At 38.1% G+C, this 25,506-nt stretch overlaps 1 protein-coding gene across 1 annotated transcript in view; it reads right to left on the reverse strand.

Annotated features, from left to right (window-relative positions):
- LOC124375105 (vegetative cell wall protein gp1-like) overlaps positions 1 to 23,613 on the reverse strand; it is a 36,576-nt gene extending 12,963 nt beyond the window's left edge. Inside the window, exon 1 of the mRNA XM_046833216.1 lies at positions 23,486 to 23,613. Within this exon, the coding sequence (XP_046689172.1) occupies positions 23,486 to 23,613 (128 nt within the window). The remainder of the gene's footprint in view (positions 1 to 23,485) is intronic.
- Positions 23,614 to 25,506: the final 1,893 nt, after the last annotated feature.

Consider the following 25,506-nt stretch of genomic DNA (forward strand, 5'->3'; position numbering starts at 1 on the left):
CACTCTTTACTTGATAGTGACTTCCTGAATCCTGATCCTGGTTCTGTAGGACCTGTTGTGCATACCGGGGGGAGTTGCAGATGATTTTTGTGGACGTTAGGTCGGGTTAATAATAGAGAAAGCAATTTTATAGAAAGGCAGGGAAATGTAGTAACAAGTGACGACAAAGGTTACATATATAAATTTAATAGAATTTTAATGAGATAAATAATACAGATTTGAACATTGAATTTATTTATTACACATTAAATTTAACAAATTAAAACGAATTACAAAACTAATCGAAATTCAAACAGACAACATAAAGCTAAAAACAGAAGTTTTCAAATAATTAAAAAAAATCACCAAAAGATCAAAATAAAAAAGCTATTGGATTAATTTCTTACGTAAAGTCTCTCACATAATACAATACAATGAATGGTTACAAATATTACACAGATAAAAGTGTTCGAATTTTTTAATTCAGATTTAAAGAACATCTTTAAGTATGAAATCAAAACAATCAGACTTGTATGAAATAAAATGTTTTTAATGTTTTTGTATGTTTAATAACAACAAATTCATACTTATGAAAGGCTTTGCGAAATTTTTCAAATTTATATTTTCAAGCGAAAGATTAAATTAATGCAAAGTAAGTGAGTTACAAATTTATACAACCAAGAAAACAAATTTTAAAATTTACTTAATATTAAGAAATATTATACTATCGATAATAAAAACGCTATATTAAAAAGTATATACGTTATAAGATAAGCCTAATTAACATTTTACCAACTAAATAACATTGTTTTCAAATTTGTTTCTTTATTATATTTTTTATTGTGTTTTGAGTTGTTTCACTGCTATTGTGAACATGGACTGAGTCCCGAAAATAGAGAGCAATAAAATATGTAAAAGCTACTGTAGTTTATTAAATTTAATTTTTAATATATACCTTAGTATGGTTTATTTAATGAATTTATAACATTCATATGTTATAGTATAATATCCCTGACATGTTAATGCGGACTCGTTGCTGTCCGTAAACTCTTAAACTGTAAGCATTAAACACTGATAACATGCAGGAAACGATGTGAGAATGAACATTAAAACTGAGCCAGATGGCTCTCCTTAATATGTTTACCGACAGCGGAAGTGTTAAGCAGCGGTGTACAACGATGCTGGCCATAACAGACGGTGACCACTTCAGCAGGTCTGATGGCTCACTTCCGGTGAGGTGGGGAAGTTATCTTTATCGGTGTTCCACAACATTTGGTTACTACCAACCTCAGCTTTAAACAACTGGAGAGATGATATTATTATGAGAATTTAAGTTTCTCTTGTATGTTTTTAAACAATTGTTGAAGGGGTTATCGTTCTGTTAATAAAATTATTTTGCATACAAACCAATATTTACAACAGTTAATTTCATAGTTACCATCGAAAATAACTATAAGATGTTTTATTACTAACGGCCATCAAATACAAAATATTCGTACTCAAAATATTATTACTTAATGTCTCAACTTGTAATATATCTCAAGTTTGTAAGCTGCATGCACTATAAGAAACCAAGGTTAATGCATTATCAAATTTCTTTATTTTCCCGAAAGTTTCATAACAATGGTTAAAACAAATTAGTATTTTTTATTTTATAAAATATGGTAGACTACTTGAGTACTTTTCTTCAAAGTCAAAACCGAAGATAGCTTTGTATTAGTAAAATTTATTAGTGAAGGTTTCAACATTGCAATACATTAGCGTAGTTTTTTCATCATACAAAAGATGAAACACTACCTGAGTACTTTGAGTACTTATCAGCAAGTCAAAGACATCTAATAAAGTTGGCAGGTACCAAAAGATAAATAACAAAAAACTTCGATAAACAGCAAAAGACATATTGATAAGAGAAACGTTGCTCGTCAAAAATAAAATATATTACTTTCTTTCGACATTAAAAATCAGGACAGTAACTAACAAAAAACCCATAATAGAATACAGGCCTATTTGCCATATGCACCAGGGGGTTTGTTTTAGCTGTTTGAAAGCTCAATTTTTATTTCAAAGAATTCTCTAATAATGGGCAGACCATAAATGTTCTCCTGGGAAAGTAGATCTTGTATCCTTGCTAATCTTCATGTATAATTAACGTTATGTGTCATGTTTTGACACGCGAAAAGAGCACAGCCACCAATATGCCAAAACACAATATTTCAGTGTTTCTTACATACAACAGTTGAAAATGTCCGAAAACCCGTTTATTATTTCAAATTATCCTTCGACAGTAATGCGCTTAAATGTGACATTGTGTTGGAACATGCATTAGGCCTACGTAACTGCATTATCCCTCTGTCGCTTTATAACAGCACTTAGCAATAATTGATTGACCCATCTGATTACTGTTTTGACCACTGTCCGAACTTGACACACGCCCCTTTGGCTGTTTGACACGTGCATTTGTTCTTCAATATTTAAAGTACTCTAATGTCCGTGACGTTGTTAAGCCTATTAATATGATTATCATCGCTTTATCAACACAATTGTAAAGGGAAATAAACATTTTAACACCACTTAACTATGTATAAAGTATAGTAAGTGTAATCAATGAATTCAAAAGATGGTGTAATATAAGGGTCGTTGAGAATAGCTAATTCGTCGTGGGAGAGTAGCAAATTCTCGTCACATCGGACAGCTGGTGCTTATCAAAAAGTAGTTATAAAAATAAGTACTTTAGAAAAAAAATAAGTACCTGTCAGCAGGGTCAATCTTGGCTGCTGAGATAAGTTTATTGATTACATGCTTTAATATAAACGTTATAATTATTTTTTATGTTCAGGTGTAAAAACCTTGTATTACATTGCTAAACTTCAACATTAAAATGTCCACTACCGCACGGATAGACATTCAACTTTATCAGACACGTTTTTGTTTATGTATAAATATATATTTTGTACAAGTTTAATTCAAAATTGAAAGTCTATGTATGAAAATAATTCATAAGATATTCTGAAAGACATTAGTGTTTTAATATCAGAGAGAGAATGAGATCCGGGCCGGAAGCCAAAATGTTCAGTTTGAGAGATTGCAATAAGGATTAAAATGAAGAGATCCTGGCTCGGAGGACCAACATATAAACGCATTGAGAGCGCAAATTATCAAGAGTAAACTCAAAATTCACACCTTCACCTTACCTTGTGATTGGCTAACGACTAGAACCATATGCTGTTTTCTTTTATATATATATATATATATATATATATATATATATATATATATATATATATATATAAGTACGTATATATGTATAATAATTAATCATATACTGATTTGTAGCCCATTTTGGAAGCAAAGAGTAAATTTGCATATATATTTTATAAAATTAGTATCACCTTTAAATTCACGGTCTGTCTGATATTAAATAACTTGGCCACTTGCCCGAGGTTTCTTTTTTTTTGTTGTCTTAGGGACAAGAAGCTTATAAATTGCACTTAGTCCTGTAAGAACCTTTGCGCTGCTTCTGGAGTGGGACAGGATATTCAGGATGGGTAAGAGTAGGGAGTAGAAGCCGCCTTCTATCGAGATCCGTGAGGAAGAATTAGGGCACTACATCTCAAGGTCATGTCCTCCTGGAAGAAGGGGAGGCCAGCTCTGAACCTAGCCTCTCCAGTAAAAATAGGGCAGGGGTGGCATACCCTTGGTGAGGTTAGAGAACCAAGTGACACATCGGTTTTTGCTGTGCCCAGTGGTGGGTTCAACTAGAAGGTATATAAACCAGCCAGAAGTGATCCCTGCTGGGTTTCCCCGAGGTTGGTGGTTTAACTTGTCCCAAGTTGTACAATCTCTTTGTCTAATGTAGACCCGCTGTCAAACCTTGTTAGTCCTGTGCAATGCTACAATCAAACTTCGTTTACTACACCGCCAACATTGGGTCCCTGAATAAACAATTATATTAATAGTAGTTACAACTAAGTAATCCCGATGATATGTATGAATCAGATTAGTATCACCATTAAGTCACGGTCTGATGTCGAGTAACTTGTCCACTTGCCCGAGATTGGTGGTTACTTGTCCAAAGTTGTACAATCTCTTTGACTAATGTTGACCGCTGTCAAACCTTGTTAGTCTGGGAAATGCTACAATTTCAATCAAACTATGTTACTATTACACCGCCAACATTGGGGCCCCTGAATAAACAACTATATTAATAGTAATTACAACAACTAAGTACTCTCCCGATGATATGTATGAATCAGATTAGTATCACCATTAAGTCACGGTCTGATGTCGAGTAACTTGTCCACTTGCCCGACGTTGGTGGTTAACTTGCTCAAAGTTGTACAATCTCTTTAACTAATGTTAGACCGCTGTCAAACCTTGTTAGTCCTGTGCAATGCTACAATCAAACTTCGTTTACTACACCGCCAACATTGGGTCCCTGAATAAGCAATTATATTAATAATTGTTACAACCAAGAACTTCCGATAATATGTATGAATCAGAGTTTTTATTGAATTTTAGAGATGTTTGTAATTTCCTTTTTCGTTTATATTTATTGACTGCAGCAGATATTTCATTTACAAGAATTTGAACTAAAAAATATATATAATTCAAATGTTAGATTAATAGATTATTTTTTAGATTTTTAACAGACTTTTCATAAAAATATTTTTATTAAAAGAAGAAACACACAGCTTTGAACAAGAGAATTTTTTGTTTGATCATTTCTTTTCCTTTATACAGTATTTTAAATAGATTTATAATAGTAGTAGCATTAATAGATTTTTAAAACAATCCGACTACAATGATATGACATTTTAACACGTGGCAAACAGTACTAACACAATATAGCATTGTTGAAACTTTTTTGAAATTTGTAATTGAATCTTTCCAAACAACCTGAACGAAGCCTGTTATGCGACGCTTGGTGTGACATAAATAGAAGCTTGTTTATATGGCAAAATGTTTCAGAGCGACCGCGCTGCAAATGACTGCATTGGTACGTATAATGGACACGTTAAACTGGTACAATCAGGTTTAGCTTTGTCTCTTGAAGGTGAACTAAATAAGCCATTCTCTGTTGACTTCTACTCCAGAGATGAGTGGAAATCGCAAGATAACATCCCAACAATAAAGAAAGGAGCTTTGTCTGGTACACGGATGGCTCGCTTATTAAGGGCAGAACTGGATGTGGAGTGTTTAGTCAATCCCCTAGAACTGCCCTTTGCTGCAGTTGGGGACGGAACTGCTCCATATTTCAAGCCGAAATCTATGGTACCCTGGCCTGTGCCAACCTAGGCCTCACCAGAGGGTACCAAGGAAAGAACATCTGCATTAATGTCAGACAGTCAGCAGCTCTTAAAGCTCTTGACTCCAACAGCATTTCATCCAAGCTTGTGTGGGAGTGCTTCAACACTCTCCTGCAAGCTTGGATCACGCAACTTTGTACGTCTTGGTTGGGTACCGGGCCACACAGGCATAGGTGGCAACGAATGCTCCGACAGGCTTGCCAAAAGCGGAGCAAGCATGCCATACACCGGTCCAGAACCGAGTTGTAGTATAAGCAAGTCAGCTGCTTACCAAAGTATAAAACAAATGGTCCAGGAAGACTCACACGCTTGCGGTGGCAGAGTCACCAAGGACAAGCCACTCGGCAAAAGACTGCTTGCTGATTCCTAGCTCCGGCTTCACCAGATGGCTGATGGGGCTGGGGCAGGGATCAGGTTAAGCAAGTGATTTGCCTTGATCACTGGGACACGGCCACTTCAGGAAACACCTAAACACTCTAGGTTTACGAAATGAGGACTCGGAGTGTAGGACTCTGCAATAAGTCTGAAGAGACTGCAAAACACATTAATACTGGACTGTGAGAGACTGGGAGCAAGGAGAAGGCTCTTTTCGGTGATAAACAACCATGGCGCGACCGTAAACAGATGCCCCTTTTTAGTATCGGGGGGAAAAAGCGTTCATTAGGGCCCTTAATTAAGGGCACAAAGAATAGGCCTTTACCCCTTCTAACATCAGAGGGGCAACACAATAAGCTACAGGTTTTTTATTTTTGACGTTGTGAGGATTCTGTTGAATCCACCCACAATACCCCAACGAAAAAAAAATCATAGGGCTTAAATCTTGCAAACTTGCGAGGATGTAATTAATTTCCGGATTATTTGTAAACTCAATACACACAGCTTTAATACGAAAATTTCGTTAATATTTGCAGAAGTCCAATGAAAAGGGTTTAAAATGTGAGCAAACATTGAAAGTGTTTTCTCAGAATATTTTAGTGTAATTTTGTAAAATTATTATAATAATCATTGACACAGCGTAATCGAAAGTTAACTGACACTAAAACAGCTTGTTGGCACTTTCTGCTCGAGTTCACCAGTGGCAGAAATATTTGTTTACATTAAAATTTTAGAAAATATTCAATGTTTGATTCAGTGCTTGATCAGTAGCTGTTGTTGCATATTGCAAAAGCAAAAGTTATCTATCTAAGTTACATTTTAGATTGCACAATTGGAAGAAATAAACCCATCTAATGCACTGGAAAACAATATTTAAACGTTAATCTAAAACCCATATTGAGGATCAAGGATACTGAACATTTTGGTAAATAAGGTTACCGAAACTGGTTGTTCCTTCCATAACAATTTTACTGGTATACCCCTATAGGTAAAAGCAATGAGATGGTATAATCCTCCTCCTAATATCAAAAGCAGAAGGTATTGATTTGTTTATTTTAAAAAACTAGTTTGTAGTTATATGTTTGGTTTAATTATTTTACATAAAAGAAGATATTAGGATTGTTAGATTCTCGAAACGTAGTGTTACTGATTCTCGAGGTTGTATTACGTGACTGCGAGCCGTGATGTCAAGATATATAGGTCGGAAAAGGCGCGTCGCTGTTTCCCTTTAAACGCAATATCCGTGCCATCGTCAAAACGAGACGGCGAATCTGATTAAGTGGATGAGCTAGGGATTAAGGGAAGGCATCAATAAGTCTCTTTCGTATTGTTTAAGCAAAAAAAACGAAGAATTATGGTTAAGATAGATATTTTACTTTTTTCAAATTCTTCGTACATAGGAGGTACTGTGGGATAAGCCTGAGGAAAGAGGGTGGGGCTATCAGTGACAAGGAAGGGCTCGATGATAGCGGTTGGATCTCTTTAGATGGGTATAGCGACAGCGGAGGATATGTGTGGAGGGAGGGGAGAGATAGAGGACACAGGGTGGGGGCGGGGGGAGTCAGGAGATGGTGTGTGTGCTGAGCGATGTGTGGGTTGGGGAGTGGGGGGTGTGGGTGGTCTGAGGGGGTGTGTGGACATATGACAAGATTGCGTCTAGATTTCACGTTATATCTAATTCCAAGGCGTGGGGTAGTGGCGACGGTACCGTGGGGACATGGGGGGTGTAGTTATCTGTGGTTGTATGTGCTGTTTCGCTATCGCGCGATGATCGATAGATGTCGAGTGCACGTGGTGCCACTGACGTAGTAAAGTGAGTGAGTGCTCTTGCACTTACGCGGCCACAAGAGTGCGGGCGTATCAGTCCTTCGTTGTGGCGAGATTGAGTCTGCAGACACTCGGAATTCACTTTCAAGAAGATCTGATATCACGCCGACATCTTGTCTATGGGTCTCAGAAGCTTTTCCTCAGTTCTGTCAACTTCATCTCTCTCGTGTGTTTGTATGGTGCATCCACACATTTCTCCACTACTGAAGAATTGACCCATAAAGCTACACTAATATCTTAACTTTTTTTCGATTTCACTTGTCCACAACACACTATACATAGCAATACATTGTTGCTTAAACTAGTGGGAGGTTTCGTTATCATAGATTGCAATTCATAGTCATGGGTTTGAAATGTCAATCTCTAGGAGTGTGGCGTGTCCCATACCATTGTCGAACATGTTAGCTCCATGGGGCATTTTCCATGATTGAAGGAGGAGATTACTACCGTGCAAATTCATTATTTTATTCTACCGATAATGTACACAGTAAAAATATGTCCATAAGAGTAAACAAGTCCAGTAATATCAGGATGTATGCACCGTTCGACGATACAACACACAAGTGCTTTAGAATCTATCTATATCATCGGCAAAAAGTTCTATTCGGGTATAATTTAGCGGTTTCTCGATTAAAGAGTTGAGTTTTGTTCAGTGACATTAGTTTTTATTAGAGAAAACTCAATGCGTACAATCTGCGCGTGACAATCTACATAATGTAGAACTCTACTAAATATGTACACTGAGTTGCTACATGTTCGCAAGACCACAGTTTTCAACAACTCTTATTACTACATGCATGTAATACATACGATTGAATAATACTATTATAGGCTGTGACAGACTCAATTGTTAAATGTCACGAAACAAATTTGTTGCTGGCCCACTGGTGTAGTATTGGCGCGAGAGCAAAATTAGTTGCTCAAAAGCTGCTCTTAGTGCACTCAGTTAACTTTCGATCATACGATTGGAGCACAATGGAAAATATATCGATAACTTGTAGTCAAAATGTTACGAATATATTTTCGAGTAATCCATCGCTAATTGGATAATAGTTAAATTCTCTTTTGTTGAAACCTTAATTCGTGCAGTGATATAAAAAAAGACTGGGTTATAAAATAGGTTATATTGTCAGTAGGCGGTGGTGACAGTATTCACTGTTATGTTAACAATGAGTTGACATATTAGAGCGTTGTTGATCCACTGAAGGCTGATAGAAAGTCGCGGCTCTTGACATAGCAGACAGTCAAGACCAAGAGTGATCTCCAACAACTTAGAAGCGATGAAAAATTTTACTCCTATGATCTGTTTCTTAACTATGACAGTCGCTACGAAATTATATTGCGCGTGTAGCTATGATTCACAGATCAACTCGAAATGTGCGGTTGAAGCTCACATAGAATTGAGACATTGTTGGTATGTTGTGGAATTACAGATGGCGTAGTTATGTGTGTCTATAGGTGGGCCGACGGAAGTAGCAGGTCTATGTAAAAACCCTTCCATCCCACGAGAACATGTAGTGCACTGTCTATATGCAGTATCTCGGGGTGGGGGGTGTGCTAACAGAGGGGGTTTTCGTGCCCAACCTCGAATAACTCTAATTGCGACCCATGCCTCATCTAACTTTCAATGTATTGCTATGATCTGCGGGTTGGTGAGCATATGTTACTTACTTACAAGCGTATATGGCAGAGTTCTACACCTCAGTGAAAAACTCATGTCGCATATTATACACACTATGAGATAGACAACTATGTGTGTACTGACAAGGATGGATAAGGGGGACAATAATCATTAATATTGAAGGTCTCACATCTATCTTTACGTAAACACATGTAATATATAGTTGGGGGGGCAATCTGATATACATATGTGTAGATGTCGTATTGGTGTGGTGTCGTGAGATGTATGCAGCCGTTCTATCATACAACATTCTGATGAGAAGAGTCCACGCGGCGGGAGAGGGCAAAGAGGATGCTAGGAATCTAGCGAGAAGAGCGAGACGCGATTTAATTACAAATGATGTGGTGAGACAACATGCATTGTGAATACACACTGAAAATAACAGGGCATGAGAATTAGGTCTATACAGAGTTTTTAAAAAGGTGCATTGAATTCATCTTATAAAGGTGACGAATTTGACTGAACTTGACATTATAATAAAAACTGTCGGTGGTGCACACGGCTAAATGTAGAGCGGGTAGGGGGAGGAGGACGTTGAGAGAAATGAATAGAAGTGTTTGGAGGCACAATGCCTGAAATCGAGCATTTAAATGTTTGCTTTACGCTAACTAGCAGCTTAGTGATGATTTGATCCACGATAGAACATGTGCCGAATTGTGGGCTCTGGTATAGTGGGAGGCGTGAACAAAGACATTTTTGTAGGATGACGGTAGAAATATTAAAATGATGAAATTTAAAGTTGTTTAGGGAGAGAGGGATCACGATGATTGGGAGTATGATATAGGCAGGACGTGCCACAGGAGGCTTTTGAGTATAACAGAGCTAGTTTTCGTAGCATATTTGTGGTTCACTATCACGAGTGATGGCCTAGGCTTGAGCACAGGCCGTACACATTGATTTCCTTGGAAATATGGAGCAGGTTCAAGTCGGTCCTACTCCTAGTCAGCTATATTGGCGGTGGGAAGGTCTACGGGTCAGTTAGACTATATTTCACGGGCCTTCTCATCTTGTCGACACTCTACTGTCTCCTTGATAACGACGGCTTTACCACTACCCACACAACCGCTCTTTGCTTAGAAATCCTGCACACTGCGAGCTAGTCTTTCGCTATTCCATGGTGTTCACACTATGATAGTCGTACAATCAACTGATTATAATGATATAAAAACAGATACAAAAAATCAACTTATTTCGAGATCGCTGTAGTAGCTCGCTTGGCGATCGCGTTCAAGCGTGGTAGCTAAAGCGAGAATCGCTGAGTTGAGACCAGAGTTACGCACGTGTCCATTTATAGGCGTACCATGGGGCATGTCAGAGTGATCACTACGATAAGATCAATGGAGGTCAAACAAGAGGATAATCACACGGCGCAGACCGAGCTATGGTCTAATAACATTTCGCCAATGGTAGTAAACCTAGCTGTAAGCTAGAGGTAAAAAGCTGTCACGAACAGTTTGTCTTTTTATAGTTATATATCTATCTCGGAAGTCTATCTTTCTGAAAGACACTCTCGCGCCATAGAGATCAGCTCTATACAACTCGGAGCTATGAGGTGCAGAAGAACGGATTACTCGAAAATTATATTTTCGTGAAATAGATTGCCAATAAAACTAGCGTTTGTTAAGTCTACATGCAATTTACATGCTTTGCCATCCAATACCGTTATTGGGACTGTTTGGGCCGTTACAGACTTGGTAAAGTGGAACTGATACTTGGCATCTCGTTTTTGATAAGAAAAACAGGAAAAATAAGTCACCAACAGTCATAGAGAGATGTCTTCGTTTTACTCGGATGACGAAGTTTACAGACAATGTTCCTGGATGGAATTTCTATTGTTATCTGTGTTTCTCTCCAGTGTGTCACGTCGCAATGTAGATAACAGCTAGTTTTGAGAGTTGTCAGATCACACTGTAATAAAGGATCTACAGTACGACAAATGATACATCAAAAAATCTCTAATGATTACCTTGTAGCACAAGTCGTAATATAAAAATTAGTGTCTCTATGAAAAGTCAGTAATTAAAATCTTAATTACTAATTCAATCACAGTAATTTCTAACAGTCGAATGTGGAATCATATATACGAATTCAGTTCAATGTCCACAAACTGAACAAAACTATGCTGCAGTAAATGGTAAGTGATAGGATACGTTCTGAGTAAAGGAAATTAACAACATCTCTTATCTTTCTAACGGGAGTAAAACTGCCGATTCATACAAATTTAAATACGGATAGTTCTTTGTATGGAACAATGGTTTAATCATAAATTTGTAAATATTGCAGGGACCCAATGTGGAGTGTGTGTGCTTGTAGTTGTAGGGGCGGAGGGGGGGAGTTTATTGGAGGCAGAGAGGCAGCAGGGAGGCGAGACAGTTAGTTGTACTCGGTCGTACATTATGGAAAGGATTGAGAATAGGGGGGGGGGGGGGAGGTGGGGGGGGGTGCAAAGGTGAGGGCATTTTGGGAGCGGCGGAGCGCGAACGTGGGGGGGGGGTGGGGGGGGGGTGAGGCGGGTTTGGGGGGGGGGGGGGGGGGGGGGGGGGGGGGGGGGGGGGGGGGGGGGGGGGGGGGGGGGGGGGGGGGGGGGGGGGGGGAGGATTGGGGTATATGGTAGATTTATGTAAAGGGGGTGGGGATGTGGGGGTATTGGTGTATTTTAGTTTATGTTGGAGTGGGGGTGGTGGGGGGGGGGGGGGGAGGGGTGGGTGGGGGGGGTGGGGTGTGGTGTATTGTGGGGGGTGGATGGTGGGGGGGAAGGTGGGGTGTGGGTGTGGGGGTGTTTGGGGTGTGGTGTGGATGGGGGGAAGGAAGTGGGTGGGAGGGGGTGTTTATGTGGGTGGGGGGGAGGGTGGGGGGGGTGGGGAGGGGGGGGGGGGGGGGGGATTGGGTGGGTTAGGAATGGGGTGGAGTACAAGGGTTACAAGGTTCAACATGATTTCAAAGAGTATTTACAGAGCGGGTTTGACATTAACAAACACTAACGCCCCTTGCCATACCCAAACACTCTTCCACCAATTGATCGCGTCCGCTTCAGCATTCACAAATGAGACATCTGCACTCTCATTCACTGTGCGCGACGCGATGCGAACGATTACATAGGTAAGATATAGTTAATCAAGGGAATTCAGTAGATTACATTACATCTCAACGAAGCCTTACTCTAGATTAAAGAGTACTCATGGATACTATAACATTCGTTGTGTTTGTAGCATACCAACCTCGAATGTTGTGACATATGTCATACTATACGACATCATATAAGCAGTATCGCGGTCAATGACGTTTCTATATATTCATAGTAACTTCTCTCAAGATTACTGACAGGCTGGAGCGAACATTAGACAAAGGAGACTTACTTTCTAGCAGATAAACATTGGGCGGACAATATTCATTTTGCTGATTAACGTAGCACCACCACCCATCGCGAATTACAACCACGCAGAGGGTACACACTATCTGAGGTTAGTGTTTGAGATCCACGCGTGCGCATTGTGGTAGAGGGGACCGGATCCCCTGCACACAGAGAGAGGAGAGCGCATGTGTCAACTGGTTCTAATCCTCAACCAAGGTATGAGCCACCCCTGCCTATTTTTTTACTGATAGGCTGGATCAGAGCTTCACGCCCCTTCCGGCCGAGGATTAGGCAGTGGACCGGGGATGCGTACGTATGTAGGAGCCCCTAGCGAGAGCTGCCTGCGAGCGTGTGCGAGCAGCGAGATGAAGAGGCACTTAACTCATACTTCCTACACTCAAACTATCTCTGCGCTATGCCTGCAATCTATAGCACTGTCACACCATCACAGACAACACAAATTAGATGACACACAGATGTAGGTTGGTTTAGACTTCTTTTCTTAGCCACACCAAATTAAACAGACACTGATTGTGTATAAATTCTATGATGGTAAAGTAGTCTCAGTTCAGTATTTAATTTCTTGTTTGTATTATTATCCTGAGTTATACATTCTTACATACCAGAGTTCTACAAACAGAAGTAAGTTAAATAAACATCCCCTACCTTGAAACTAAAACAGCTTATCAAAAACACACTCCTAAGCACCTACTCACGTGAACTACATTCATTGTCTGAACATTTATTGCAAACGTAACAAATCTCAGAGAGTCGAACATTATGTCATAACCCGGATGAACGAGGCTCGGGTTGGGGTAAGATATACGGGGGGGAGAGGAGACGCTAGCACAACTTCTGTACACTCTATTCGGCTTCCGAGCATGGGCTTCACACACAACACAATACATGACTATAGCCAGGTACGGTTGTGATGGGCAAATGTAAGCCTAACGGCTCATTGTTATACTGAAGGTTCAAAACGAGGTAGAACGCATTCAAGAAAATCGCAGGCTGACGATGACAGACGGACCGCGTTGACTGAGTTGCGGCGAGGGAACTGGCATCTAAGGAATCGAATGGAAGTTATATGATCTGATGGAGATCCACTCACTTATCGGTTTTGGGAAAATTATACGGAAACAGCCAAGCCGGGGTGGTTTAAAATACAGTACTTGGAACCTATATTTGTTGTCGCTATTATCAATGTGCATTCCTATGTGCATTATTATCGCAGCGCATGATTACGTTCTACTAAGCTACCATATGTCAATCTCTGGAATTAAAATTTATTTATGATTTGACTAAGGATTTTTTTCATATCTCCTGTAAATCAAAGTGAATCGTTCTAATTTTAATTTTTCATAAATTCTTCAGATCTTATCCGCTGTAGGTAAAAATCTTCATTACTTTCTAGGGCACAAGTCTACATTAGAGAATATACCATATGGGAAAATGTCATTCCTTAGAACCCAATACACCGTCCAACACAACCGGTCCCCAGGTCAGACTTACGATCCAAATGGCACTTTGTAGAACAATGGAATAGGCATTTCCTTCGATAAAAACATCAATTCAGAAAAAGGAAAATGGTGGCAAATTTTAAATTCTTGATGCCTGCAGACAATTATGATATGGAATTTTGTTTTTTCCGTTATTCATGTTCCGTTACTCATGCTAGTAAAATGTTGTATCTATGAATCATGACACCTCCCAGAAATTAAAAAAAATAATTATGGTATTCATTTCCTTTCCGTTAAGAGTAAATATAAATAAATGTGTTTTTAATTTCACGTATTCCCGTTTTGGTTTATTTTTAATAAAATAGCCCTGTAAAAATAAATAAATGATATTAGCGAGAAAGCTAGATTTTAAACACACTAATAGCTAAAACCGCAGATTTAACTGACCAAATTGAGCAACCACCACACAACACACAACCCCCCACCCACAAAACACACACACACACACACATACCAAATTCCAGAGCAGACCGTTTCAGTTTAGTTGTTGCCAAGTTTTGTCTCCAGGATGCCTTGCAGATGACGAGTGTTTCTACTTGTCGCTTGACTGGCCCGTCCAACTTTATGTTTACTAGTTTGACCCAGTTGTGTGGTCTTGAATTGAATTTATATAACTATGAGTACTACAATCAAGTGAAGAATTCGTACCAAGATGGTATGTTATGTACATCAATACATTTTTTTTAAATGTTCAGTTTTAATATATCGAACAACCCTTTTTGTTAGCCAATAGTTATTCCTGGATTTTTAAACTATTGGCATTATTGCGCAGAAAATAGATGAAATGCAAAAATAAATTGTTTGAGCCTTACAATAATAGTAGCAATGAATTTTGCTCTATACATCCTGTACGTTCCCTTAAACATATCTATAGGATATTCATATGCCCATTATGGGTAGGACAAAGAGGCGTTAACAATTTTATATAAAAATATATTTAGTATATTTCTCTATAATTTTAATTCCTTTATTGCACAGGTTGTACAACAAGATAAACTGTTAAAACAACTTATTCTCTTTAATGCAGTGATAAATAAAGATTAACCCTCGAAGTAATTTTTAGAAGATAGAGCCAAGCAAAAAGTATAACCAAGGAACTGTGCAGTGGGAACTCACCAGTCAAGTAATAAAAACCGTTTTGTTCACAAAACCCGTTACCCGGGAATCTCTTACTTTCATAACCATATACCACAGAGGCCTTTGTAAAATTATTTCATTAAAACGTGTTTGTAAAGTGTAAAAATGAGAGGACTAAAATTACTATTAATGTTTAGATGTACAGTAATAACAGTTTCGATGACACAGCTTTAGGTAATTGTATTGGTTTATATAGGATTGATTCCTATAAAAGATGCGCATTTGTTAGGGTTGATTAGAGTGTGGTGAAATAAAACTTATTTTTGTAATACACACATGAAGAAGTGCAATAATATTACAAATCAATTTATGCTGTTTCCCGAGAAAAATGAGAAGATTGGGGAACGCTTCATTGTACACGAAAACCGTAAAAGTTCTGGTTGAGATTTGTAAAAAAAAACGAAAAGTGCTCCCCCGAAGAAAAAACTTTATTTCTTCGTAATAACACATTAAAATAACCACACAATGTGAACATTGAATTTAGACAAAATTTATTATTTACAGTTAAATTTTCAAACTTTTCCATTTGTGTCAATACAAAGAGAAGCTCTTCGTCACATCGGAGCTGTCTCGTTAAAGAGTCTGAGGGTTTGCGATTTTTAGGCAGAATCTCAAAGAGAAACACAACTTGTTGCCTAAAAAGAGGGGGGGTGGGGGGGTTTTCGACAAAATTCTCAAATTATCTCGGAAATGAAAGTTAACAACCCCCAATGGTGTTTGGACAAAGATTGCTTCTATCAACACACCCTCTATCAACCCTGAAAAACTTGCACCCTTTTAAATCAGAATCCCCCGGTATTAATCTGTGTTTAAATAATACATTTTTTAATTTAAAAATTTATGATTACACATTGGGGGCCCCTTTTAACAGTTCGCAGGCAGTAAGCTAAAATGTTTATTAAAATTATCCATTAGGTTTTCATAATCGAGCAGCATATTTTATATTAAAACCCTTTAAAAAGGGATTAAACGTGGATATAGGTAAGTTACGGGAATAAACTTTTAAAGAAGAAAAGTGGTTTGTTTTATCCAAGAACCCACATGCAGTTCCAGTGAGCAGCTTTGCTTATCGGTTTACAAACAACCAACAATGTGATTGGTGCTTTGAAGTTTTTTCCTCGTCCGGAAGCTACATTAAATCCACTTATCTATTGGGTAACAACTGGAAGTTGTTGAAAAATATCGTGTACATACATGTGAGCGAATAAATTAAAATAAAAACTTTTTCAAGATAATTAATAACTTATTCAACCGCAAAGGGGTTTGACAACTTTAGCTTGATTTATCACGTCTACTATTACCAAATAGAAGAATTGTCACCATTTTTACCCAAAAAAACAAATCTATTTATCCGGTTAACTTTATTTTTCGAATAACAGTATAATATTTTAATAACCTAAAACAGGGGAAAGCTTGAATCTAATTTAACATAAATATAATTACTATTAGTTTAGATTTATATAAAAAATCAGCCTATTGCAATTTCCCCTAGTGGTTGCACCCTTAAAACTAAAGGATATATCTTTAGGAACTGTTAGCCACGAGCACAACACTAATTCGTGACGACACCATCAGAAAGCACTAGTGTCGCTAGGCCTCACTCAAGCGCTATGTACAATACCAGCAGACCAATCAGTTTGCGCGGGACTAGAAATTATCTATGGGTTGTGGTAGCCATAACGAAAACTGAACGCCGGAGCCAACAAAACTAAACCCCCTTCACATTCATAGTTATATATTACCTTTAACGTGGCCCTGTGGAAACAATAACGTCTCCAAAAAACCCCAAAACAACTTTAAACTTGGTAAAAAAAATTGATAATAATAAATTTCCTCGGCTAAGTTTCATTTGGGCCAGCTTACATAGACTACGTCAATTTAGTTTCAGTATTGGCATGGGTTTGTAGTTTTGTTATGTACCTAGAGAAACAAAAATAAAACTGTTTATGGAAAGCTTTTATCTATTCCTAAACTTTTTGTAATGCCTATTTTCTTTTATATAATATATATAACGATTTTTCTAGATATGGAGTATGTATATAAATCCCATGAGAAAATAATGAATATTAATAAGTTTACAAAATATACCTATTTGTTTTTGAACAGGAAGGACTATTTTTCTTAGTCCCTTTATTGTTACGTTTATTATCACAATAATAAAAACTACACATTATCAAAGTAATTTTAACGTTGTTATTAAATTTTAATCATAAATGAATAAATATAAACATTCAAAAATTAAAATTAAGGAACATAAACCCCTTTCCCCCGGATACAAATCTAGGGTAATTTAGCCAACTAAAAAAAAAAAAACGTAACACTGAAAATTAATTTTGTTAATCTTGATGTAAAACGTTAAACAGGTTTTTGTTAAGAAGGAGGTTTTTCCTCGTGTTGCAAAGTATACTTTATGTTTCATAAGATGTTATCAAATTACAATTAACATGTTTTTACTAAAAACATAACGAATAAAAGAAGGTAAAACTTCTGATCAGTAAATTCTGAGAGATACATCAATAAGTACTTTATACGTTAAAATACGTGACAGCTTTTAAACCCAAAATTATTACGAGTGTTTAGATATAAAAATAATAAAAAGTTTCGATGTCACCGTTTTTGTGGAATTCCCCTGGTAAAATAAATAATTGTCAATGTTTACCATTTATATTGTAAATATCAATTAATAAAAAGTTGTCCTACAGCAATTTGCTTCATTACCATTATCAAGCAAATTCTTATGCCAGGATTTTTTAAGGTATTGCAGCGAAAACTGAATTATACATATTAATTCTTCATATATAAACAGTACAGTTTTTATTTTAGAAGGTTTAAAATATGGCCAGACAACACATATTTGTACATATAAAGAGCGGGTAGGATTTGTCAGGTCCTTTGTTTCCAATATCCCAAAAATAGGACGCACACTTGCTGTCCACCAATATATAAAAACACTGGACTTGCGTCATACACAATCTACTGCCGGCGGGTTTCTCAGGTCCTTTGATTCCAATATCCAATACCAGATGCACACCTGCTGCCCACCAATTATACGAGTAATGCACTAGACGCCACACCAGCTGTCTACCTTAATACGAAAACAAACACATGACTTGCCTCCTACGCTATCTACTGCCAGCGGCGTTGTTCAGGTTCTTTGTTTCCAAGTATCCAATACATAAGACGCAAACCCTGACTGTCCTACCAATATTAAAAGCCGGCGGCGTTTCTGAGGTCCTTTGTTTCCACTATCCAATACAGGACGCACACCTGGCTGTCCACCAATAATAAAACACTGAACTTGCATTATACACAATCTACTGCGGCGGCGGCGTTTCTGAGAGTCCTATGTTTCCAATCTCCAATACCAGGACGCACACCTGCTGCCCACAAATATTACGGAGGTTAAAGCCACTAGGCCGACACCAGCTGTCCACCATAAATACGAAAAAAAAAACACCCGACTTGCATCTACGCTATCTACTGCCAGCGGCGTATTTCAGGTCCTTTGTTTCTAATATCCACTACAAGACGTACACCTGCTGCGCCACCAATATACGAGTAAAGCATAGACGCACACCAGCTGTCCACCATAATACGAATAAAACACTAGACTTGCATCATACACAATCTACTGCCAGCGGTCGTTTCTCAGGTCCTTTGTTTCCAATATCCAATACGGACGCAAACCTGCTGTCCACCAATATACAGGTACTGGCACTAGACGCACACCAGCTCCACCATAAAACGATAAAAAAACAAACTTGCCTCCCCACCCAAATTTCTGCCAGCGGCGGTTTCTCAGGTCCTTTGTTTCCAGATATCCAATACAAGACGCAACCCCGGGGTTTTTCCCCCCAATAAAAAACCGGGGGGCGTTTCTCAGGTCCTTTTTTTTCCAATATCCAATACCAAAAGCACAACCTGCTGCCCCCCCAAAAAATACGAGTAAAGCACTAGACCACACCAGCTGTCCACCAAAATACGAAAAAAACACAAAACTTTGCCTCCTACGCTATCTACTGCCAGCGGCGGTTTCTCAGGTCCTTTTTTTCCAATTTCCAATACAAAAGCAACCGCTGTCCCCACCAATATAAAAACCGGCGGCGTTTCCCCAGGTCCTTTGGGTTTCCAATTCCCAATACCAGACGCACAACCTTGTGGTCCACACAATATAAAACACTGGAAATTGCATTATACACAAATCTACTGCCGGCGGCGTTTCTGAGGTCCTTTGTTTCCAATATCCAATACCAGACGCACACCTGCTGCCCCCAATATCATAAAGCACTGGACGCACACCAGCGTCCACCATAATACGAAAAAAACACAAGACTTGCCTCCTACGCTATTACTGCCAGCGGCGTTTCTTTAGGTCCTTTTTTTTCTAATAACCAATACAAGACTACACCCGCTGCCCACCAATATACGAGTAAAGCCTAGAGGCAAAACCAGCTGTCCACTTAAAATACGAATAAAACACTAGACTTGCATCATACACAATCTACTGCCAGCGGCGTTTCTCAGTTTCCTTTTTTTTCCAATATCCAATACAAAACGCAAACCTGCTGTCCACCAATATGTGGGTAAAACACTAGACTTGACTTCTACACGATGCAACATTGCGGTGTTTTTTCTCAGTTCCTTTTGTTATCCAATATCCAATGCCAGACGCACACCCTGCTGCCCACCAATAAACGAGTAAACACTAGACGCACACCAGCTGGTCCACCCTAATACAGTAAAACATTAGACTTGCCTCCTACCGATCTATTACGGGCGGTGTTTTCTCGGGTCCTTTTGTTTCCGAATATTTCAATACAAAAAGCAACCTGCGTCCACCAATATACGAGTATAACACTAGACTTGCCTCCTACGACGATCTACAATGGCCGTTTTCTCAGTTCCATTGTATTCAAATTATCCGTTAAAAAACGAAATTTTGATTAGTCAATAAAAACTGTGGCAATTCAAAAAGCTATTACCTTTACACTGTTAGTTGTGTCTTAGTTACAAACATTGTAACGTTATGTGGGTTATATAGTAACGTAACAAAAAACCCACGAGTTTTACACCAAATAAAGCGAGCGAAATTAGTTATATTTAATGTACATTTGAAAATATATTGAACAAATACTGCTATTATATAACATTGATGATAAATTGTAGTAAAGGCAACTTAAAATTTAATGTTTAAAAGCCCAGTTACTATACAACATCTAGCGCATTAACAGGTAACAATGGCTGCAATGTTAAAAATTAAAACACCGTCGAGCTGGAGGATAACGTCCGTTTTGTGTACATTTCAGAAAACCGGGAAGTAATAAGATAAGAACGCTTAATAAGTCTTCGCTGCGAAAGGAATTCGCGGAGTCGGAACTTAAAGATTGATGATAAAAGATAACTTCAGACCAACCAGTGCTTTTCCTCTTGAATGAATATCCCTCAGTTAAATAATTGATATTACGGTCATTTTTGTATTGAGAGAACGTGATTTTCCCCCATAGTTAGAACCTAGGAAACTCACATACAAATTGAAGAAAGACGAAATGTTCAGCTAAATATAATACCCTTAGTTATTTGGGTCTCTGAGGGAGGAATATCGTCACATCACAAATTTATGACCGCATGGGGAGGACCCGGCTGTTCTCCAGAGTGTGAGACAAGGAAGTTCTTCCATATGCGTCTGAGGGAGCTTACTGGAGTTCATGAATCGTCTCGGTTAAGAGTATAGTAACGCCTTATGTTCTCGTTGTTTACTCGTCAAAATTGGTGAGCGTTAGTTGTACAGTGACCACTCTGTGGGCTGATGGTGGATAGACCTCGATGTGTCACAGTAAATGATTAATCATTTAAACAGCACTATTCTATACGATAGACCTTTATGCTTTAGAGAACAGTGTCTTACAGGAAATTATTTTAATGAAGAGGACTTAGAATGAACGCTTTTAATCTTAAAAACTTAATAAAAATAAATCGCTAAATATGTTTTTTTAAACGCTATGTTCGAGAACAAGCTGTACGATTTCGGCAAATTTAAAAAAGATTAAAAAAAATATTCATTGAAATACAAGGAAGTTTATATTAAAAAAATATAGGAATCGTTTCTTGGAAACACTTCGTAATTTCTTAAAAATGGTAAAATATTATGTGTTTCATCTCGCGTAAAGTAAATATATAACTTTGAGGCGCTTCCTAATGCGGTATATCGTGTGTGTTTTGGACGACATTGTATTGAAGCGAGGAATGATGTGGTAAGCAATCTGCGTCATTTGATATTAACATAGATAGCCATATTTGAGGTAACACAGAGCTGAGTACGTACGGTAGTAGGTGTAAAGGAGTGGCGACAGCGCAAATGGTGTCAGCGTGAGGTAGATTAATAATCTAACTTTTACTCTAAGAACTGGGTCAGTGATGAAATATAAAACAATGTATGCTTTGAAACTATTATTTAAACACTTTTATAAAATCCATGTTCATGAGCACAGGTTTTTAAATTTTTTTACGCAGGTACTATTACGGCTGGAATTCTTTGACGATGGGTTGGGTAGAATTCACGGGATTTCTGTGAGTTCTTATAGGATGGCGGGATGAGTAACGAGACGTGGGTTGGAGGATATGAGAGCTCTCTAACTTCTGTCTGTCTTGTCAACGAGCTATTGTTTATCTTGTCTGCCCTATGGAGACGGTGGGAGTGTCTGCAGTCTACGTGCGAAGATCACTGTTGTCGGTGATCTTAACGTGTTGGCCAGAGGACCTGGTTCTGTGAAAGCGGGGATAGGAGTAGTTGAGACGAATGTGTATTGTGATGTGACGTCTTATGAGATCGGTGGAACTGTTTCGTTGTGCCTCTGCTGAGATAGAAGTAGAAAGTAGTTATATCTGACATCTTATTCTTGTGTGACACGATACGATTTTATCACTGTTACTATACACCAGCCAGTATGTAGCTGAGTATTTATTATTGCTATCTCATCTGTATCACATCAAGACTGCTATAGCGCGCGACGCTCTACTGAACTCTCTGAGTAGACATCTTGAGTTATGACTCTATTGTCTTCTTTATATTTTCTTGTGGAATATATTTATGGTATTGTTTTTTCTTGGTCTATGTTGAGTCGGGATCGTAGAAAAGCTAAATAGTTTATTTCGGATCAATCTTCATGAGAGTAAGTTGTGTCTCCTCTTGAGTAGCGATGATGCATACGGACGGATTATATATAATCGTGTGTATGTTGAGAATCTCTCTGCGATGTGTTGCGGTCTGTTCTAGCTCTTGGGTGGATTAATCTGTAAACGTGATGTCTGAGAGTTGGTGGTTGGAGGTCCTGTGGATATGTTGTACTGAGCTATGTACTTTACGGTTGGAGTAAGTATCGAGTGTCTTGCGCGCGAGCGATTTACTCACGCGTGAGGGTTAGAGGGGTTCACGACGAATCAGAGAATGTGTAGTTTATAGTTTATGCGTAAGTAGTGTGTGTGGTGTAATTAGGCGATGTAGGACTGGTCGAGAGATGCATTTTCTATTCAACGATCTATGCGCGGTTGGTGTAAGATCTCTGTGGAGCTCTGTTTGCACGAGTGGCCGATTGGATGGAGCGGAACAAGTATGAGGTGTTCTGTGTTTTATGAGGTGAGCGTAGGTTCACTGTATTGCGTCTTGATGATAGCACGTATTTCGGTGGTGTTGTGATGTCCATGCTATTAAGTTGGTTTCGACGTATACATAACGGATCTGTGTATATTAGTGAGTATATTATCAAGAAGATCAATTTTTAATGTGCTAGTTTGGGATTGTTTGATATAGAGAGAGTAGATCATCCTCTATCGTGTGGTATGCTGTTCGCGTTATGTGAGGATAAGGTGAGTCTGTAGATTATGTCTATTCTGGAGGTGTAGCGGGAGAGGTTTCCGTGACGTTTAAAATGAGTTGAGTGCGGCTGTCGGCGATACGTGGGAACAGACACGCCGTTCATAGCGCTGAGGCATGGGTGGTTTTGCGGACAATTTTCTAGGGGGGCATTTATAATATTTTGATGGGGGCTCGAGATACGGGGTTGTTGAGGGGGGAGCATCGAAGCAGAAAACCCCATTGTCACGTACAATCGTCCTAATATGGGGTCCCTGGGATCTTCCTGGGACCAGTTTTGTTCCTGGTGACGTAAACACTGAATTCAAAGATTAATAAAGGCACATATCCAAACGCAGATGCACGAACCTTCTTCAAAGCAACAAAATCCAATTGAAACACAGTTTACAAAATAACAAATGCATAACCCATACTTTTAAACAAAAATTTGAAAATTACAGAAATGCTGTGATGAGGGCCGAGATGGCCGGGATGATGTTGACTTTTACGAACTCCTGGGAATACACCTCGATAGGGGAGAAGATTTGGGGGAAACCCCATGTGGGGCAGTTTTTTGTGCGAGACATCACTTAATATCTACATTTTGGAGGGGGTTTGCCGATTACTTTTCAACAAATATTACAAAAACACCCACAATTTATCCTATGGTATTTATTTGGGGGGCTGTTCAAAAGTGACTTCTACAGACTATTTGTCTTACAGAAGAGAGCTATCAAATTTAAGCCAACTAAAGCTTTAGAGAGTTGTGTAAACATTCATGTGTTTAAAATACTAAAATACCATTTTTTTTATATACTTGAAACTACGTACACTTTTGTTTTAAAACCCAAAGGGTTCAGTTCGGTCATTCAAACAGCGCTACAATGTATTGTAAATCTCAGAACTTTTGAGTTAAGATTGGGAAGATACGAGCAACATCCTTCCGGCATAAGGTTTCTAAACTGGCTCCCTGAAGAAAAAAATAAAAAATTATGTAAATCTGTTTTTCAAAAAGTGCATTATCAAACATATTAGTGTCTCTTTTTTTTTTTAAATACAGTTGGTAAAAAAATTCAAGGACCCCTCATAAGAACAATGGGACTGTGCGATAGGCGGGCGTTGAAACCAAAAATTTATTTTTTTTTAAAATTAATATATTTAATGGTAACGATTTAATTTTTTTAAAAAACGTAACAAAACACACACACACACACACTCAAAACACACATATATTTTAATTTTTTCTTTTTGGGAAAGTGTATTGTTAAACTTACCACGATATTTTAAAAAAAAAAATCGTTTTTAAATAAATAGAAATTATTATACGATACTGATATAAAAATTTTACGGGGGGGGGGGGGTTTGGGGTGTGGGGGGAATTTTTTGTGGGGGGGGGAAAAAAAATTTGGGTCCATGTAACATGTGCATTTTAGGTTTTTAAAATTTGCATCTGAAATATTTTAAATTTGTTGGCGTAATTAAGGGTCGAAGGGGGTTGTCCCCCCGGATTTGCGTTATGAATTATGTACCTTTCAGTAATATCAGCTCATACAAAACTCTGCAAACTTCCTTAGCTGACCATCCTTAGAAACTGCTTTAAACGTGAACAGTGAAATTGAGGTTGCACTTTTTAAAATTAATAAAAGTTGAAGTCGAGGGAAGGGTCGATGGTGGTGGAACACCGGATATTTCGTTAATGATTATTACCATCATAATACTACGCACAGTATAACCGCACCACTTTCCCGTACTGACCATCACTTAATAACGCTCTTGGGCATCCTAGAGTCCCTAACTGAACTGAGTTTGGTATGTAAAACTTTGAGTGATCTATACAGATAAATAAAATCAACATAGTAAAAGGAAAAAAAAAATAGTTCTTATTTCTTTTACGCAATTGAAATTGTATACTTACTTTTTCAAATATAAACACACTACTTTATGCACAAAAAAATTAAACACCGTACAGTGGGCTATTTTTTTCCATAACAATAGTATTTATTTAATAGCCAATTAATCATTTTACATACGATAAGTCATTTCTTTTACAATTTAAGTAAATAAGAAGTATATTAGTACAGGTGTACAAAAGTCCTGCACGGGTAAAATATTTTCTGAACGATAAAAGATAAAAAAACAAGATTTTGGTACATCAATACACACCCAAAAATATACTTTTTGAAGGAACTACATTTTCTGTAATATATGGGGGGCGTCCCCCAAGGGGTCAAAGGAAATCCCAAATAGGACATAGGTCAATATGACATCATTTTAAAAAAGGGCTTATCTAGCAGAGTTTAATGCCGCAAAACCGCACTCAAAAAAATTTGATCCAGTACAAAATGGGGCTGTTCAAAGATTTTTTCTGTTACATTTTATTAGTAGCCATAACCCCATAAAGCAAACGCAACCCAACAAAATACGCAGCTAACTACTCTTTGCTTGCCCAAATTTTTACAGGGTGAATTATGACATTAGTT

The sequence above is a fragment of the Homalodisca vitripennis genome, unplaced genomic scaffold (assembly GCF_021130785.1).
Source record: "Homalodisca vitripennis isolate AUS2020 unplaced genomic scaffold, UT_GWSS_2.1 ScUCBcl_13330;HRSCAF=23516, whole genome shotgun sequence".
Lineage (NCBI taxonomy): Eukaryota > Metazoa > Arthropoda > Insecta > Hemiptera > Cicadellidae > Homalodisca > Homalodisca vitripennis.